This window comes from Xenopus tropicalis, chromosome 7 (assembly GCF_000004195.4).
Source record: "Xenopus tropicalis strain Nigerian chromosome 7, UCB_Xtro_10.0, whole genome shotgun sequence".
Lineage (NCBI taxonomy): Eukaryota > Metazoa > Chordata > Amphibia > Anura > Pipidae > Xenopus > Xenopus tropicalis.
In genome coordinates, this window is record NC_030683.2 from 113847951 (window position 1) to 113868200 (window position 20250).

The 20250-nt window shown below is 45.3% G+C and overlaps 1 protein-coding gene across 6 annotated transcripts in view; it reads right to left on the reverse strand.

Annotated features, from left to right (window-relative positions):
* brsk1 (BR serine/threonine kinase 1) overlaps window positions 1–20250 on the reverse strand; it is a 174176-nt gene that overhangs the window by 9007 nt on the left and 144919 nt on the right. For 4 of the 6 annotated variants that reach the window (XM_004916306.4, XM_004916305.4, XM_004916304.4 and 1 more), the window contains 6 exons: window positions 19486–19650; window positions 17077–17174; window positions 12432–12582; window positions 4519–4579; window positions 2152–2683; window positions 416–464 (listed from right to left, as the gene is read on the reverse strand). In XM_004916306.4, coding sequence (XP_004916363.1) covers window positions 416–464; window positions 2152–2683; window positions 4519–4579; window positions 12432–12582; window positions 17077–17174; window positions 19486–19650 — 1056 coding nt within the window. The remainder of the gene's footprint in view (window positions 1–415; window positions 465–2151; window positions 2684–4518; window positions 4580–12431; window positions 12583–17076; window positions 17175–19485; window positions 19651–20250) is intronic. The other 2 variants (XM_002939241.5, XM_004916308.4) reach the window with 1 other exon arrangement.

Sequence of the window (20250 nt, forward strand, 5' to 3'; positions counted from 1 at the left end):
GCTCATGAACTGTACTTTTCTATAATTACCGCCTGCCCCAAATAGGGGTTAATTTTTGCACAGACTAATGTGATATTTAGCGCGTCTAAGCGTTTTGGAATCATGCGTTAGTATTATTTCTGCTCGAGAATTAAAGCAGTGCGGTAAAATTAACGCATTCGGTCACGCACTATTTAACGCACGCGATATGCGACTTAACACATGCGATAATACTTTAGTGAATCACTCGTTTTCTTGCGCGTAAATTTTAACGCAAAAAAGCATGCGATAAACGTTATCACACTTTAGTGAATCAACCCTCGTATCATCTAAAACAGTCACACTGTCAAACTAACTAAAGAAAACTTGTACTAGTAGGGCACAGTAACATGGAGAGGGGTCGCCCCCTTCCCCAATTCATTGTTTTGATACTTACTCAGGTGAGGATTCTGGCGTAAGACTTGACATTTCCTCAGGAGTCGGAACTGAGGGGTAAAAAAAAAAAGGATTTTATGAGACAGAAGATTTAAAGGGTTTGGCAATATGATTTATCATACATTACTGATCATGTAATTATCACATTGTAGCAGTTTAGCCAATCAGCAGCCAGGCTCACTGAGATACTACAGGGAAAGCATGGGGGGGGGGGAAGGGAACCAAACAACATTATACAAAAATGAAAGTCAGAAAGCAATTAAGAAACGTTTATGGAATTCTATCTGCAAACAATAAGTTAAGAGACGTGAACTACTAACTGCTTTAAGTGGATGACCTTCAAGTTAACTTTTAGTATATTATAGAATGGCCAATTCTAAGCAACTTTTCAATTTTCAATTTCAATTTGTTTTTTTTATACTTTTTAAATGATTTGCCTTCTTCTTCTGACTCTATCCAGTTTTCAAATGGGGGTCACTGACCTCGGCAGCCAGTAACTATTGCTCTGTGAGGCTATAATTTTATTATAGTTATTGTTCCTTTGTATTAGTTATTTTTCTATTCAGGCCCTTTCCTTTTCATATACCAGTCTCTCCTTCAAAGCGCTCTCTGGTTGCTCAGGCAATTTGGACCCTAGCAACCAGATAGCTGCAGAATGATTATTAAAATAATTAAAAAACTACAAATAAAAAATAAAGACCATTTGCAAATTGTTTTGGAATTTCACTTTCGACCTCATACCATCGGGCCCATTCATTAAACCATGATAATTTCTGATGTTTGACAATGTCACAAAAATTCTTTTATCGGTTATACGAAAATATTGTGGTTGCGCCCCGAAAGTCACAAAATGTTCAGATCCGAACGTTTGTATCATTCAATCATTCAATGCATGATTTTGGAAGCCTCCCATAGGGCTCAATGGCACTCTGCAGCTCCAACCCGGCCCAAGGAAAGTCTCCCATAGGGCTCAATGGCACTCTGCAGCTCCAACCCGGCCCAAGGAAAGTCTCCCATAGGGCTCAGTGGCACTCTGCAGCTCCAACCTGGCCCAAGGAAAGTCTCCCATAGGGCTCAATGGCACTCTGCAGCTCCAACCCGGCCCAAGGAAAGTCTCCCATAGGGCTCAATGGCACTCTGCAGCTCCAACCTGGCCCAAGGAAAGTCTCCCATAGGGCTCAATGGCACTCTGCAGCTCCAACCTGGCCCAAGGAAAGTCTCCCATAGGGCTCAATGGCACTGTGCAGCTCCAACCCGGCCCAAGGAAAGTCTCCCATAGGGCTCAATGGCACTCTGCAGCTCCAACCCGGCCCAAGGAAAGTCTCCCATAGGGCTCAATGGCACTCTGCAGCTCCAACCCGGCCCAAGGAAAGTCTCCCATAGGGCTCAATGGCACTCTGCAGCTCCAACCTGGCCCAAGGAAAATCACGATACCGAAGCTTGAATGAATTCCCAAATGGTTGTAGTCTTTGTGAAAAATACAACTTGTTTGTGGAAAACCAGGAAAAAGCTGTGGAATTTTAACAAAATTATCGTGGACATTACGAAAACTTCTATATGTTAGAAAAAATACGATTTTTTTCTCAAAAAAACTTAATCGTGGTTTAATGAATGGGCCCCTTAAAAGTTAACCCAAAGGTGAACACCCCTTTAAAGAACTTGGATTCGCCCAGCGGAATGTCTTTGAACGTACAGTCATTTCACACTGAGCCACTAGGTGGCGCACTTAGAACGTACCTTGCAATTTCCGACGGTGGAACCGAGGGGAACCAAGGAAGCTGTTCTTAATGGAGTTAAGCCGTGTCTTCCAAGCCACCCCACCAACACCGGGACTTGAGGGAGGGGTGCCACTGGGCGTCCCAGTCGGGCTGTCCTTGGGCGTATGCACTGGGGTGCCCAGCGGCGTAGGGAGGGGACTACCTCGGGGAGAAGGGTGAGGGGTCACCTGCGGCAAAGGGACAGATTTGGTGGCGGATTTAGTACCAGGGAAAAAGCGAGCGGGCAGCGAGGTGGGGAAGAAAGGGGGGGACAGAGGGGAGCGATGAGGCGAAGATGAGGAGTCATGCGGTGGGGAGGAGGCGGCCATGGTTATGGGGAGCGGGTTGGATTTAATAGTGTGCAGGGGCTTCTCTCCCAGGCTGGTCTTAGCCGGCAGCGTCTGGGTCTTCGGGTCGGGCTGGCGGTGCGCCGCTTTGGATTGCCAGATTGCTCGGGGGTCCTCCCCTTCGGCCGGTTCCAGCGGTGTGGGGGAGAAAGTGAAAACGGGACTCTGGCAAAGGGGGGACAGAAAAGGGCCCGGTGGGCATTGATGTTGGACAATGAGATGGAGAAGTGTGACATGGTCGCACCGTGTTCTGTACCGGCAAATCCTATCCGGAACCGGCTCTCTATTGGTGCTGCTGGGTCCATACTATATACATTCTATATACTTACTGTATACATTCTATATACTTACTGTATACATACTATATACTTACTATATACATTCTATATACTTACTGTATACATACTATATACTTTGTAGCCCCTGGGCAACCTGTGGCCCCTCGCTTACTGGGGAACTATCACTCATGGCTACTGACCGGTACATATACAGAGACTGGTTTGGGTGTCTGATCCTATCATATCATTGGACAGAGGTGTGTGTTTAAAACTACAACTCCCAGAACCCACCACTACCGGCTCAGAGCAGCAGCGCTGTATTCACAGGCACACACACACCTTTAGGGCTGTAACAGACGGGGAGGTTAGTCGCCTGTGTCAAATCTACCTTGTCGTGGGTGACTAATCTCCCCGAAATGCCGTCCCACCGATGAGAATGTAAATAGCCAGTAGGATGGCATACGAGGTGCTGAAATCACCGACGTTTCCTCTCAAGGCAATTTCGGCGAATCGCATGTGCGCATATATTGCATATACCATCCCACCAGTGATTTACATTCTCGTCGGTGGGACGGGATTTCGGGGAGATTAGTCCCCTACGACAAGGGAGATTTGACGCGGGCGACTAAACTTCCTGTCTGTCACAGCCCTTAGGGTGAAGACACACGGAGCTACTAGTAGCAGCTACTTGTCACAGCTACTAAACGCCAGGAAATCCTCTGCCACAGACAATACTGAGAATTGCCTCTGCTAAAACACACATAGAGACAATTATCAGTAAATTATGAGCATTGTCTATTTTAGTAGCCGTGACATGTAGCTGCTACTAGTAGCTCTGTGTGTCTTCACCCTTAAGGTGGCCATACACGGGCCGACTATAGCTGCCGATATCGGTCCCTTGGACCGATTCGGCAGCTAATCGGCCCGTGTATGGGGAGAGCAGAGCGGCCTGGCCGACCGATATCTGGCCTGAAATTGGCCAGATCTCGATCGGCCAGGTTAGAAAATCTGGTCGGATCGGGGACCGCATCGGCTCGTTGATGCGGTCCCCGATCCGACTGCCCCATTGCCGCCCACATAATCCGATCGTTTGGCCCCAGGGCCAAACGATCGGATTATTTTTTTTTTAACCTAAATGCTCCCCGATATCGCCCACCCGTAGGTGGGGATATCGGGGGAAGATCCGCTCGCTTGGCGACATCGCCAAGCGAGCGGATCTGCTCGTGTATGGCCACCTTTACCGTGGAACTCAAATACCTGCTGCTATTCTACATGGCGTTGCACCAATTTTATGTACTTCGCACCCTGCCCTGCACTCTGTAAATGAGGCTTATTATCTCATAGCTGCAGTCTCTTCCCAGAACAGAATAATAAGACTATAGCTGCAGTTCTACTGGACCCTGTAATGAGCGGGACCCCCAGCAGTGACCCCTGCTAGCTACTTCCTATAAAGGGCACTGTTACTAAATGCAGTTAAGGGAAAAGAGATTTGCTAATCACTAGGGGCCAAATACACAATGGGCCGCAGACGACAGGACTGCAGGCTGGCCAATACCAGAACATGACGGGTTCTGTAATGTGTGATGTTGCTGGGGGGGTGACAATGTGCGCTGTGACGTTGCATCTGTAGTGAATGTGTGAGCCAGAAACATGATGGACATTCAGGGAGTTCTGCTCCACCTCCCCCATCTCAGCCATGGTGGAGCCCACTTTAATACTTACCCTTGGACTGCTGAGGGGGCTGGAAGAGAGGCCTGTCGATGCGCCACTGACAGATCGAGACCTGTGGGGGAGACAAATGCATTTAAATGGGGTATCTTCCTATTACATTCTGCCATAGGCTTCAGTGAACTGCACAGAAAGGACAAGGAATGAATGTAGCAGGAGCTCCCTCTAGTGGCCGAGCCATTATCACCTGTGTTTCACTTTTTAAAAATTCATGAAATGCAGAAAACATCTCCAAAAACACTAAAACAATCATCTGTCTAATCAATGAAATAAGGTCACCCGGCCCTCTTGCTGCTGCTGAACTTCAAGTACCTGCATCCCCTAACAAATGAAAGCTGCCAAGTGCATGATGGGAATAGTATTCAGTAGCAGGTACTGGGCAGCAGGTTGAATATGATATAAAATATCTCCCAATACCTGAGCAATGTGATCTGATACTGGGACTTTCTATAAGGAGGTAGGAAATCTGCTCCGTGCCCTAAAACCTGCGTTATGAACAGTTATTGTGTAGAACAGGAAAAATCCCCACAATTATTTCTAACCCCTTAACTAGGATTTTATGGTCCTTCTGCTCTTCTTGCTTTGTTTTTATTTCTCTGATGGTGAAAGAGCAAAGTGGGAACATAAAAGTTTAATTCCATTTACTGCAAATGCACCGCAGCACTTATTTACTATCCTGGCGAGATGGACATAGAGATTTAGTACTGCGCTTCACCAGTGAGCTTTATTTGGCATGAAAATGAACGGATTCCTCACTTTTGTTTTTACAAGTTATATCTTTATTTTTATACAGAAGTATATTATTTTATGTACTGGTACACCCACCTTCCCTTCCCAGAGCCTATTATCCCCCCACTGCTACTATAGGCACCATCTCTCCCTACTATACCTGCTATCCCACAGCCACAGTCCCTTCCCAGAGGCTATTATCCCCCCACTGCTACTATAGGCACCATCTCTCCCTACTATACCTGCTATCCCACAGCCCCAGTCCCTTCCCAGAGGCTATTATCCCCCCACTGCTACTATAGGCACCATCTCTCCCTACTATACCTGCTATCCCACAGCCCCAGTCCCTTCCCAGAGGCTATTATCCCCCCACTGCTACTATAGGCACCATCTCTCCCTACTATACCTGCTATCCCACAGCCCCATCCCTTCCCAGAGGCTATTATCCCTCCACTGCTACTATAGGCACCATCTCTCCCTACTATACCTGCTATCCCACAGCCACACCCCCTTCCCAGAGGCCATTTGCTCATTGCTGTTGCTACTGAGTGGAGGTGCTCTGAGTGCTCTGTGGAGTTGTGACTTTCTCCCAGGCCCGGCTGGGTCTGGGGGTTAGTTTTGTGGGTACTTTTTCTCTGTTTTTTACTGTTTTTCCCTACTCAATGGGGAAGAAGACGAAACCATTTGGCCGGGTAGTTGAGACCCGTTTGAGAAGCAGCAGGAAGGCCACTGAGTCCAACATCATGGTGACAGTGGAGCGCACTGCAGAGGGCAATGTTTCCTGCTCTGATAAAGGAAAGGAAAAGAAAAGCAAAAGCTGTTCCCAAAGCGGCATGGAGAGTGACTCTGAGGACCTGGGCGCCGCCGGTGTTGGAGTAACTGCAGGGAGCTGCGGAGCTACAGCAGAGGCGGACCAGGAGGTGAGAGGAGAGTCTGATGGCTGCAAAATGGCTGCTGGCAGTGAGGGGCATGGAAGCCATATGGCAATGGTGGTTGCAGAAAGTGTTCTGACCAACCAGGAGATGGCTGCTGCCAATGGGGAACATGGAAGCTGTGTGGCCCTGGAGGTTGCAGAGAGCGCTCTGAGTGATCAGGAAATGGCTACTGCCTGTGAGGTACATGGAAGCCGTGTGGCCCTGGAGAGTGAGCAGGTAATGGCTGCCGGCCCCCTGGGGAAGGCTGGGGAAGTGCACAAAGGTACTGAGACTGTTATACAGTATGACACCATTATTAATGCTTTGAAAGAGCTGCGGTGTTTGGAGGAAAAACAAAGTAAGTTAAACAGAGACATTGACAGACTGATAAAGAGTGAGGATTCGCTGAAAGGAGAGAGGAGAACTCGGTTTATCAGAGAGGTGACTTTCCTCAATAAGGAGCTGGAAGAGACTGAGATCTACATTAAAGACATTCTGGCTGTTATAGAGCCATGGAGGGCGCTGTATGGCAACAAGCAGAGGTTTGAGCAGATGAAAGAAGGCAATGTGACTACTGAGAGACTGCTTAAAGTCGTTGAACTGCTCAAAGAGACTGAGGTTTCAAAAACTGTTGCAGAATGTAGCGTTGCTACTGATACTGTGCATAGTAACGGTCTTTCCAATACTGATGGTGTGTGTGCAGCTGCCGTGAGTGGGATGAGGGCTGAGGTGCAGGTGATTGCAGGTAATGCAATGTGTGTGAGTGAGGGGGGAGGGGCAGTGAGTGTTGGGGCAGCTGAGGTGCAAGCGGCTGAGAGTGGTGCAGCTGAGGTGCAGGTGATTGCAGGTAATGCAACGTGTGTGACTGAGGGGGGAGGGGAAGGAAAAAATGTCGTTTATTCTGCTGGGGAAAGCAATGTGCAAGGGGGGACTGAGAGTGTTGCTGGGGCTGCGGGGGGCAGTGTTTGGGAGGGAAGGAGATTCTTTGCACGTGAGCAGGATGATGAGTTTGATAAGAGGAAGAATGTTGTGAAAATTAAGTGGGAGAAAGAGAGGGAGGATTTCCCGGGGCGCAGGTTTGTGGCCAGAAACATCATTAAGCAGTTGCTGGGTTTTACCCCACAGGACGTTTATGCCTTGCTGAGTGTCACAGACACTGAGTTTGATTTAAGCTATAAGTTATCCCAAGGGTTAGAGGAGTTCTGGAGGCGGTACCATCTGAGTAAAGAGGCCAAGGAGTGGGAGGGGTTTAGGGTAATCCCTGTGTCCAAACCCGAAACCAAACTGGTCACCATTATCATGAAGAGAGAGACAGTGCATGAGCAGGACATCCTCATATGGCTCCGGCGCCAGTGCACTGTCCTATCCCCCCTGGAGCCGGTGTTTGATGAGGAGGGATTCTGGATAGGGGGGTATAAAGTCCAAGTAAAACTGCATGTGGATCAGAATGTTCAGAAACATCTCCCAAATTCCTTTTTCATTGGGAAAGCAAGGGGTGTCTGTTTCTATGTGGGCCAGCCCAGGCTATGCTATAAATGTGGGTCCAACAGGCATTATGCTGTAAAGTGTAACATACAGAAATGTGCTTTGTGTGGGGAGACTGGGCACCCAAGCAAGGAGTGTGTAAAGGCCATAAAGTGTAACCTGTGTATGCAATCCGGCCATGCTTATAGGGCCTGCCCCGACGCCTGGCGCAACATTAGGAAGGCTTGTCCCAATCTGGAAAAAGTAATGAGTACCCCAATGCTAGGGGAGAACTTGCCCCAGACTGAGGGAAGGGGGGAGGAGAGGGCAGGTGGGGCAAAAGAGACAGACAGGGGGCGCCCAACAGAGGTGAGAGGGAAGGAGAGAGAGAACAAACAGGCAGCGGTACAGGCAGCCCAAGAGGAGGGAGGTGGAGGGGATGGTTGGATAGTGGTGGGCAGCAAATCTAATAAAGCTAAGGAGGCTCAGTGCCCAGGTGTAATTACCCTCCCAACTGAAAATAGGTTTGTTTTGCCAGGAGGGAAGTCGTGGGGGGATTTAGCAGAGGAACAGGTAGAGTTGGAGAGAATGGAGGAGGAGGAGGAGGAGAGGGAGAAAAGGAAAAGTCTCTCATCTGATATCATCTCCAGCAGGAAGAAGAGCAAAAGAGAAGGGGCTTTTCAGTCTCAGGGGGCAGAAAAGGAGTCACTGGAGGAAGGGGAGTTGGGGGAGCAAGATGTGATGGAGAGTCAGGGGGCAGGTGTGCGGGTACAGGTTAAACGGTCTGCTGGGAAATGTTTGGACAATTTTCAAAAAAAGAAACATAAAGATGCCTCTTGATATGTGTTTTAAAATGATCTGTAAGAAATAAGATGCTTTGGAGGGAGGTACGCTTTGTTTTTTGATGTGATATTGATTTATATGTTTGTTTGTTTTTGTTTTGTTTTTTGCTTGATTGAAATGTAATTATTGTTTAATTGTATTTGTTTAATATATTTTAATAAAATTCTCTCCCTACTATACCTGCTATCCCACAGCCCCAGTCCCTTCCCAGAGGCTATTATCCCCCACTGCTACTATAGGCACCATCTCTCCCTATTATACCTGCTATCCCACAGCCCCAGTCCCTTCCCAGAGGCTATTATCCCCCACTGCTACTATAGGCACCATCTCTCCCTATTATACCTGCTATCCCACAGCCCCAGTCCCTTCCCAGAGGCTATTATCCCACTGCTACTATAGGCACCATCTCTCCCTACTATACCTGCTATCCCACAGCCACAGTCCCTTCCCAGAGGCTATTATCCCCCCACTGCTACTATAGGCACCATCTCTCCCTACTATACCTGCTATCCCACAGCCCCAGTCCCTTCCCAGAGGCTATTATCCCCCCACTGCTACTATAGGCACCATCTCTCCCTACTATACCTGCTATCCCACAGCCCCAGTCCCTTCCCAGAGGCTATTATCCCCCCACTGCTACTATAGGCACCATCTCTCCCTACTATACCTGCTATCCCACAGCCCCAGTCCCTTCCCAGAGGCTATTATCCCCCACTGCTACTATAGGCACCATCTCTCCCTACTATACCTGCTATCCCACAGCCCCAGTCCCTTCCCAGAGGCTATTATCCCCCCACTGCTACTATAGGCACCATCTCTCCCTACTATACCTGCTATCCCACAGCCCCAGTCCCTTCCCAGAGGCAATTATCCCCCCACTGCTACTATAGGCACCATCTCTCCCTACTATACCTGCTATCCCACAGCCCCAGTCCCTTCCCAGAGGCAATTATCCCCCCACTGCTACTATAGGCACCATCTCTCCCTACTATACCTGCTATCTCACAGCCCCAGTCCCTTCCCAAAGGCAATTATCCCCCCACTGCTACTATAGGCACCATCTCTCCCTACTATACCTGCTATCCCACAGCCCCAGTCCCTTCCCAGAGGCAATTATCCCCCCACTGCTACTATAGGCACCATCTCTCCCTACTATACCTGCTATCCCACAGCCACAGTCCCTTCCCAGAGGCTATTATCCCCCACTGCTACTATAGGCACCATCTCTCCCTACTATACCTGCTATCCCACAGCCCCAGTCCCTTCCCAGAGGCTATTATCCCCCCACTGCTACTATAGGCACCATCTCTCCCTACTATACCTGCTATCCCACAGCCCCAGTCCCTTCCCAGAGGCTATTATCCCACTGCTACTATAGGCACCATCTCTCCCTACTATACCTGCTATCCCACAGCCCCAGTCCCTTCCCAGAGGCTATTATCCCCCCACTGCTACTATAGGCACCATCTCTCCCTACTATACCTGCTATCCCACAGCCCCAGTCCCTTCCCAGAGGCTATTATCCCCCCACTGCTACTATAGGCACCATCTCTCCCTACTATACCTGCTATCCCACAGCCCCAGTCCCTTCCCAAAGGCAATTATCCCCCCACTGCTACTATAGGCACCATCTCTCCCTACTATACCTGCTATCCCACAGCCCCAGTCCCTTCCCAGAGGCAATTATCCCCCCACTGCTACTATAGGCACCATCTCTCCCTACTATACCTGCTATCCCACAGCCCCAGTCCCTTCCCAGAGGCTATTATCCCCCACTGCTACTATAGGCACCATCTCTCCCTACTATACCTGCTATCCCACAGCCCCAGTCCCTTCCCAGAGGCTATTATCCCCCACTGCTACTATAGGCACCATCTCTCCCTACTATACCTGATACCCAACTCATTTCACCAACAGGGTTGCAGTATACAGTGGACACAAGGCAGCCATCCTTGCTTACACAGCTATAATGATAGCTCTTTCTGGCTGTATTTCCCTTTAATGTGTTCCTGGGACTGCCCAGGCTCATAAATTGTACTTCACGTTAGTTATCACTGCTCGCTCTGCATTGTGCTGAATAATGGGGATGGCCATTGCATGTGTCAGTGTAACCATCAGCAAGTGATAAATAACTAGATACAATGACAAACTGTGCTGCAAATTGATGCAGGAAAAATGCTGCCATTTAGACACATTTTAGCTTAATATGATGAATAGGCCAATTAAGTTAAACAGCTTAATTTAAATTTCTTGCTGAATACCAAATATATCTTGTACCGGCGCTGGTTTAGCAATGGACACAGAGACGGTTTGCTGATATGGCTCTCTATCTTGTGTATCTGTAGCCAGCTTTAAAGCGATCAGCTCTTGTGGTTTTTTCACCAAATCCAGATATTTTTCATAAGCCAGAATCACAGACTGTTAGGCCAGCAATATAAAAAAACTCATCTACATATTAATATAAAGCATTTATAGTCTGCACTTGTAATAATTCTGTTTGCTTCACAAGCTGCAATATCTTTAGTAGAAATCAGCTCCTTTGTGGGTGCAGAAGCTGCCATGCAGATCCCATAGAGCCCTAAGGTCCATTTTGCATAACAAAATAACCAAAAAGCTACTTACAATAGAATTGTTCTCATACATAAGGGGTGACAAATAGAACCCAGTTACCATTCATGGCTCGCTACACGCCAGCAGGATGGAAACACTGCTGAACGCAAGAGAACTCTGCCTGCAAGCACTGCACTCACAAGCACGGGGTGGGAAGAAATAATCCCGGAGTGTTATTATTATTATGGTATCTGGTTATCTGGAATGCTTGGGGTTTTTCACATAAGGAGTCTTTCTGTAATTTGGATCACCCTACTTTAAAGGGGTAGTTACCTTCAATTAACTTTTAGTATGTTACAGAATTGCCTATTCTTAGAAAGTTTTCAATTGGTCTTCATTTTTTATTTATTATAGTTTTTGAATGATTTGTCTTCATCTTCTGACTCTTTCCAGCTTTCAAATGGGGGTCCCAGCAGGTAAAAAACTATTCCTCTGTGAGGTTACAGTGTTACTTGTTATTACTTATCTTTCTATGTAGGCCCTCCTCTATTCATATTCCTGTCTCTCTTTCTAACCACTGTCTGGTTGCTAGGTTAAATTGGGCCCTAGTAACCTGAAGTTCCAAACTGGAGAACTGCTGAACAGAAATCTAAATCATTACTAAATTAGACCAACTGCAAATTGTCTCACAATAGCTCTCTAAATTATACTAAAAGTTAATCTGAGGGTGAACTACCCCTTTATGTAATCATTTAAACATGAAATAAACCCAATAGGGCTGTTCTGCCCCCAATAAGGGGTAATTATATCTTAGTTGGGATCAAGTACAGGTACTGTTTTATTATTACAGAGAAAAGGGAATCATTTAACCATGAAATAAACCCAATAGGGCTGTTCTGCCCCCAATAAGGGGTAATTATATCTTAGTTGGGATCAAGTACAGGTACTGTTTTATTATTACAGAGAAAAGGGAATCATTTAACCATTAAAAAAACCCAATAGGGCTGTTCTGCCCCCAATAAGGGGTAATTATATCTTAGTTGGGATCAAGTACAGGTACTGTTTTATTATTACAGAGAAAAGGGAATCATGTAAACATGAAATAAATCCAATAGGATTATTTTGTCACCAATATGTCAAGCAGCTTAGTTACCATCAGGTACAATGTATTGTTATTATTAAGAGAAAGAGGATATACTTTATTAATTGGAATTATTTGCTTCAAATAGACTCTATAGAATTTGGAGCTTTCTGTATAAGCTTTCTGTATAAGAGATCCCATACCTGTACATTACCAAGTGCAATCTTATACAATTGCTGAAAATCACGCAAAATTAATTAGGTTCTGGGACATAAATATCTCTTATGGGAGATATTTCCAACAGGAAAGATATAATGCAATCCCACCTTTGACTATGCTGTGCCATTTCAATAGCCCTTCGTGCAGGGACTGGGGAACCCCCGTCTGTCACACTTAAGACTTCCATAGACTTCCGCTCCGGGCGGCGTTTGCCGTGACGATTCAGCATTGGGGAGTCGACCCGTTTGCGCGGAGGATCTGTAAAAAGAAACATTTGTGAATGACTAAGTGGCAGATTTAAGGTCAGATGAAGTGAAGCAAATATCCCAGGGATCTGAATTATAATCACATGATCATTATTTAACAAATTAAATCAGATAATTAAAGTAGGACAGTGCCTAATGACAGCTCATTTAATGGTATAAATAGGGACAGGTACAAAGTTTTGCAAATTCTGCAGAATTCCACCATCTTAAACTCAATCCAGGGCTTGCTGTAAGTGAATTGGATTAGCCCAGTGGCATACAGCAGAGCCCACGGGGGGTTTATGGAAGGGTTGGGGGGGGCTGCTGTATGTTGCAAGCTTCCCACTGCTGCAAGTAAGTAAATGTGCGACAAGGGGTGAGGCTGGGGGCTCAAACTTCTGCAGCCCCTCCATGTGAGGGCTCATAAGATTGCCTTACGGGGGGCCCACTGGATTAGCCAATGTTAACAATTATAGGAGCTACAAAAATAACTCACTAAAAGCAATTTTTGTTTTATTGGTGGCATTACCAGTAATCATAGGGTCCCATACTACATGTCAGGCATGGACTGGCAATCACTGGGTTCTTACAGTAAGATGCTATAGGCAGTCAATATGTATTGGGCTGGTGGGGCCTTTTGGGCCTTTTTGTACTTGGAATCCAGCGCCCATTTTGACTCCCTGTCTGGACCTGCCTCAGGGGGGCCAAAATAACTTTTTTGCTGGTTGTCAGTGCCCCTTGGTGGGCCACCAGTAAAAAAATAGCTCCTCGCTGTCAGGGTCACACACCTAATCCTGCCAATTATGCCCAAACTCCTCCCACAGTTCAGCCAACCCCCGCCCCTGCAAGTCTCACCCCTTCTGCAACCTGCAAATTATATTTTTCCATCTTGCAGCTCCCCTCTGCCACAGGGCCCCTGCCTGCAGTACCCCCTCGAACCCCATGATGGCAGTCTTGTGTTTGGTTTAATAATATGAACATTTGCATTTGGTACAGCGTTTGGTTAAAAGATCAGTAGGTTACAATTGTCTGGAAACCCTACTGACCTGGTCAGGGTCTGTTTTAGGTGGAGCATCTCCTCCCCCATATGGATAGAATGACTTTCCCTTGTTTAGGCACCAAGCCCTTATCTAATTCCTGGATTTAATGCCCCCCTTGGTACTTACTGGAGATGCTGTAACGTGGCTCTGTGTAAAGGCGGCCATACACGGTCGATTCTAGCTGTCGATATTGGCCTTAGACGGATTCGGCAGCTTATCGGTCCATGTATGGGCACTAATGACGGGCCTGCCTGAAATCGGCCAGATCTGGATCGGGCAGGTTTGGAAATTAGTCGAATAGGGGACCGCAGTGGCTCGTTGATGTGCTCCCCGAACCGACGGACGCCTATACCCGTCATTCTAATTCGATGGGGCCAAACCACCAAATTAGCCCGATATCGCTCACCCGTAGGTGCGGATATCGGGAGAAGCTCCGCTTGCTTGGTGACCTCGCCAGGCGAGCAGATCTTTACGTGTATGGCCACCTTAACAGCTGAAGAGTGTTTTAGTTCCAATAGAAAAACCTGATAAAATAGGGAGCTGCTGCTGCAGATGAAACCTATCCTAGCAGTGCTGTCTCTTTAATGCAGCCAAACACGCAGCATTGTGCTGAATATACAAGTGTACGGCTCACTGTGCCACAAGGCCCGGCAGCAGCTCATATCATCACACGGACCATGGGCAGTTTGGCAAGAAAAGCAAATCTAGGAGCCTTCCCTGTAACCACACGACGTGACTGTCAGCTTTGGGCTATGGCTGGAATCTCTACAGCAGCAGAAATCGCACAATTGTTTGGATAAAAATAGCTTTAGCGAAGGCTCACCAGGGACCGATCGCCTTCTGCTGCGCACACCGGCTGAATAATATGCTGTGAAATGATACAAGTTACTGTGTGGCGTTTCTGTGCAGGTTTTAGGCTTCTTTGCCTGGCTGTGAGCAGTGAAAATAAGCCCAGTGCCAAGAACCAAAGCCAGGTATATAAGGTATATGTGGGTGTGGGTTTAGCCCCCAGAACCCCAAAGGGACAATATTTAATATTAAACTCAGCCATCCCATCTACATTTCTGATACATGCAATACAGAAGGAAACATAAATAAAATCATTTAAAAACATTAAAGGGGAACTCCACCCAAACACATCCAAATCTGTTTGAAAAGTAAACATAATTTCAAGCAACTTTGCAATGTACATCAGTTAAAAAATATGCATGATATTTAATGTAATTATATGGTTTGGAACAGTTCCCTAAGCCCCGCCCCCTGTTCCCCTGCTGATCTGGCTGGCTACTTTGTGACTCAAATAAAATGTAACAGTAGTCGCCTGTCCTCAGCCTGCCTTCAGCCTTCACCCTCCCAATCCCACAATTCCCTGCTGCACACGTGATGTCAATAAGGAAAGGAACGTCACAGTGCAATGCATTGTGGGTTATGTAGTTCCTGCATGCTGTCTGTAAGCTGTGGGGAAGTTGTTACAATGCGTAACATCAATGTTTTAGTCCCTCCTCCCCTGCCAGGATTTCAAATGATGAAGAAAGAGAAGAACTGTTTTGCAGTTGGATTTCAGCATATACAGTGGTGTGAAAAACTATTTGCCCCCTTCCTGATTTCTTATTCTTTTGCATGTTTGTCACACTTAAATGTTTCTGCTCATCAAAAACCGTTAACTATTAGTCAAAGATAACATAATTGAACACAAAATGCAGTTTTTAAATGAAGGTTTACGTTATTAAGGGAGAAAAAAAACTCCAAATCTACATGGCCCTGTGTGAAAAAGTGATTGCCCCCCTTGTTAAAAAATAACTTAACTGTGGTTTATCAATTTCAATATCAATTTCTGTAGTCACCCCCAGGCCTGATTACTGCCACACCTGTTTCAATCAAGAAATCACTTAAATAGGAGCTACCTGACACAGAGAAGTAGACCAAAAGCACCTCAAAAGCTAGACATCATGCCAAGATCCAAAGAAATTCAGCAACAAATGAGAACAAAAGTAATTGAGATCTATCAGTCTGGTAAAGGTTATAAAGCCATTTCTAAAGCTTTGGGACTCCAGCGAACCACAGTGAGAGCCATTATCCACAAATGGCAAAAACATGGAACAGTGGTGAACCTTCCCAGGAGTGGCCGGCCGACCAAAATTACCCCAAGAGCGCAGAGACAACTCTTCCGAGAGGCCACAAAAGACCCCAGGACAACATCTAAAGAACTGCAGGCCTCACTTGGCTCAATTAAGGTCAGTGTTCACGACTCCACCATAAGAAAGAGACTGGGCAAAAACGGCCTGCATGGCAGATTTCCAAGGGGCAAACCACTTTTAAGCAAAAAGAACATTAAGGCTCGTCTCAATTTTGCTAAAAAACATCTCAATGATTGCCAAGACTTTTGGGAAAATATCTTGTGGACCGACGAGACAAAAGTTGAACTTTTTGGAAGGTGCGTGTCCCGTTACATCTGGCGTAAAAGTAACACAGCATTTCAGAAAAAGAACATCATACCAACAGTAAAATATGGTGGCGGTAGTGTGATGGTCTGGGGTTGTTTTGCTGCTTCAGGACCTGGAAGGCTTGCTGTGATAGATGGAACCATGAATTCTACTGTCTACCAAAAAATCCTGAAGGAGAATGTCCAGCCATCTGTTCGTCAACTCAAGCTGAAGCGATCTTGGGTGCTGCAGCAGGACAATGACCCAAAACACACCAGCAAATCCACCTCTGAATGGCTGAAGAAAAACAAAATGAAGACTTTGGAGTGGCCTAGTCAAAGTCCTGACCTGAATCCTATTGAGATGTTGTGGCATGACCTTAAAAAGGCGGTTCATGCTATAGAAAACCCTCAAATAAAGCTGAATTACAACAATTCTGCAAAGATGAGTGGGCCAAAATTCCTCCAGAGCGCTGTAAAAGACTCGTTGCAAGTTATCGCAAACGCTTGATTGCAGTTATTGCTGCTAAGGGTGGCCCAACCAGTTATTAGGTTCAGGGGGCAATTACTTTTTCACACAGGGCCATGTAGGTTTGGATTTTTTTTCTCCCTAAATAATAAAAACCCTCATTTAAAAACTGCATTTTGTGTTTACTTGTGTTATCTTTGACTAATAGTTAAATGTGTTTGATGATCAGAAACATTTTGTGTGACAAACATGCAAAAGAATAAGAAATCAGGAAGGGGGCAAATAGTTTTTCACACCACTGTATAAATGGTACTCTTACCTTACTTTTTGAAGGAACAGAGCACAATGATATTACAGTATGTTAGAGGTTTATATGCTGTGTGGGGCTCTTTGGTTATGAGGCAGAGTTCCCCTTTAAAAAAACATTTACAGAATAGTCCAAATATATGCTGGCTATTCACTGATTGGCCAGTAACTAGACAGAAACTATTATCAGACCATACATAAACCATTATTCTCTGGGGCTTCCATAATCACCAGCCGTAGTTCTGCTTTGTCATATCTTTCCCCCGTTACCTATGTCATTCCGAGGTGGAAGATCTTCATCTTCGCAGCTGGGATACCTTTCTTTCCGATCGAGGAGAAGATAATAAATCATCTTTTCTTGATTTTCACTGTGGAATAAGAACAAGAAAATATATTTAAAATTGCAAAGTAAAAAAAAATAAAAACTCTGGTGCTGTTTGAGGTTTGGGCGACTCTTAGGTATTTAACTGCATTAGGGCCAATGGCCCATAGTTTACAGCATATAATAAAAATGAATTGAAATGTCATCATTTCTTTTAATGCACAGGAGTGAGTGAGTCATGTGACTTTTAATTAATTACATCCCTTATAGTACAATTGAAGGGTATCTTTTTGCATTTATTAGACAGTACAGCAATAGTAAAACTAATTTACTGATTTATGGAATTAGTATTATATCCCATCAAGGTTTGTTGGAGGGGTCTGAAGGGGGTAATTAGAAAAGCCAATCCCAAATAGTTTCTTATTCAAAAGGCGGTTTATAAGTTCTGAATAAGTGACAGAGGATTCTATCTGACCCTGTAGGGTTTATCAACGTGAGCTAGCCATCGTCCCACCGTCAGTAGCTAGCCCTGGCATGAGTTAAATAAGCCCCTGTAGAGCTTTCAGCCTTCACCTGTCCTTGCAATGAGCACAGACAAATACTACACAAATACTATTTGCCTTTTACCAAAAATGAATACAAATCTACAATTTTACAGTGATCAGGCAGTTTGGGCCTTCAGATGTTGATTTGTGAGGGTTCATCCATCCACAAGGCCTTCCACTTAGGGTGAACATACTTTGAACCAAATTCAAGCAAAGCCTAGAGAAGATGGGGATAAGGGCCGACTGGGGTATCCAGTGCCCACCAAGGCTTCCCCCAAGGGGCCCCCCACCCCTGTCGCAATGTTAAACCCCCACCGCATACTACACTTCCTACTTGCAGCCACAATGGGAGGGGGCAGATGCACCAGCGCCCATAGTTTGCAGAGGGAGCAGACTTTGTCACCAGGTTTGCCACCCCAGTCCGACTCTGATGGGCGTAGCCTTCGTGGAATTAATGCCTTAACCTGCAATGGTCTACTGTTTTATGGGGGGATATTTACCAATCCCTTATCCTGAAACCTGTTATTTAGAAAGCTCCGAATTATGTCCATAAGACCATGTCCCAATTGAAGTTTTTAAAAACCATTTCCTTTTTCTCTGTAATAATAAAACAGTACCTTGATCCCAACTAAGATATAATTACCCCTTATTGGGGCAGAACAGCCCTATTGGGTTTATTTAATGGTTAAATGATTCCCTTTTCTCTGTAATAATAAAACAGTACCTTTACTTGATCCCAACTAAGATATAATTACCCCTTATTGGGGGCAGAACAGCCCTATTGGGTTTATTTAATGGTTAAATGATTCCCTTTTCTCTGTAATAATAAAACAGTACCTGTACTTGATCCCAACTAAGATATAATTACCCCTTATTGGGGCAGAACAGCCCTATTGGGTTTATTTAATGGTTAAATGATTCCCTTTTCTCTGTAATAATAAAACAGTACCTGTACTTGATCCCAACTAAGATATAATTACCCCTTATTGGGGGCAGAACAGCCCTATTGGGTTTATTTAATGGTTAAATGATTCCCTTTTCTCTGTAATAATAAAACAGTACCTGTACTTGATCCCAACTAAGATATAATTACCCCTTATTGGGGGCAGAACAGCCCTATTGGGTTTATTTAATGGTTAAATGATTCCCTTTTCTCTGTAATAATAAAACAGTACCTGTACTTGATCCCAACTAAGATATAATTACCCCTTATTGGGGGCAGAACAGTCCTATTGGGTTTATTTAATGGTTAAATGATTCCCTTTTCTCTGTAATAATAAAACAGTACCTGTACTTGATCCCAACTAAGATATAATTACCCCTTATTGGGGGCAGAACAGTCCTATTGGGTTTATTTAATGGTTAAATGATTCCCTTTTCTCTGTAATAATAAAACAGTGCATGTACTTGATCACAACTATAATATATAATGATTCCTTATTGGTGGCAAAATAATCCTATTGGGTTTATTTAACGTTTAAAGATTTTTTTTTAAAGTAGGCTTTAAGTATAGTGATCCAGATATTAAAGAAAGAAAATCCCAGCATTCTGGATAACAGGTCCCATAACTGTACTATATTGTCACTGCCTTTTCTGGGGGACAGTAATTAGCAAGACAAATATGCATGTGAACCAAATACATAAATGTAATGAATGCAGTTAGCTAACATTTTTAACTCAGGTTTTAGACAGGAGAGCACTACTATGATTGGCTCAGAATACTGACCAATCAGAATAGAGTGAAGACAAGTATATCATATCATCAGTACAGGTGTCCTATGCGCCACCATGGCTCCTTGTCTCTATACTCACTCCTCATTCTGCAGCTCTTGCTTCAGTTTGGTCTTGTCCCTGAAGCAGCCCAAGGAGTGCATGCTGTCTAACACGTCGGGGTCAAACTCACTAACAGAGTGAATCCTCCTGATCGCCACTTTCCGTGGAGTCGGCTGCTCAGGTTCAGGCTCATTCTTGCCTCCCCTGCAAGCAAATAAAAAGTTAAAGTTTTAACAACGTTTTCCTCTTCTTGCCTCTTTCAAAAGGGCTGTAATCACAGGAGCACAGTGATTTTGGAGCATCAGGTCTATCAGAGTGAAAATATAACCAATGTTAATATATCATACAATACGCACACAGGATAAGTGAATGTAAAATAGATAAGAGTGTTATTCTAATCAGGCCCGGATTTGTGGAGAGGCCACAAAGGCCCGGGCCTAGGGCGGCAGAAATGTAGGGGCAGCATGCCACCCCGCCGCAACGGAATTTTTAAAGTTTTCTTCAATACGGAGCAGTGGGAACTTCTCCTCACTGCTCCGTATGGGGCTTTAAATGTATGCGCATGCGCGCTTGTTCGCATTGGGGGGGCTGGGCCGATCAACGGGGGTGGCCTAGGGGCGCCCAGAAAACAAATCCAGCCCTGATTCTAAGCACTTTTGCAAGTTACATTAATTATTTTTTTCAACATTCCAAGATATTAAGGGATAAAGTACTGTCAATATAAATGAATTTTGGTACAACATCGCCACCTGCTGGTCAGTTTCTGACCGTGATCCAGTCAACGAAGCTGTCAGGAGAAAGAAA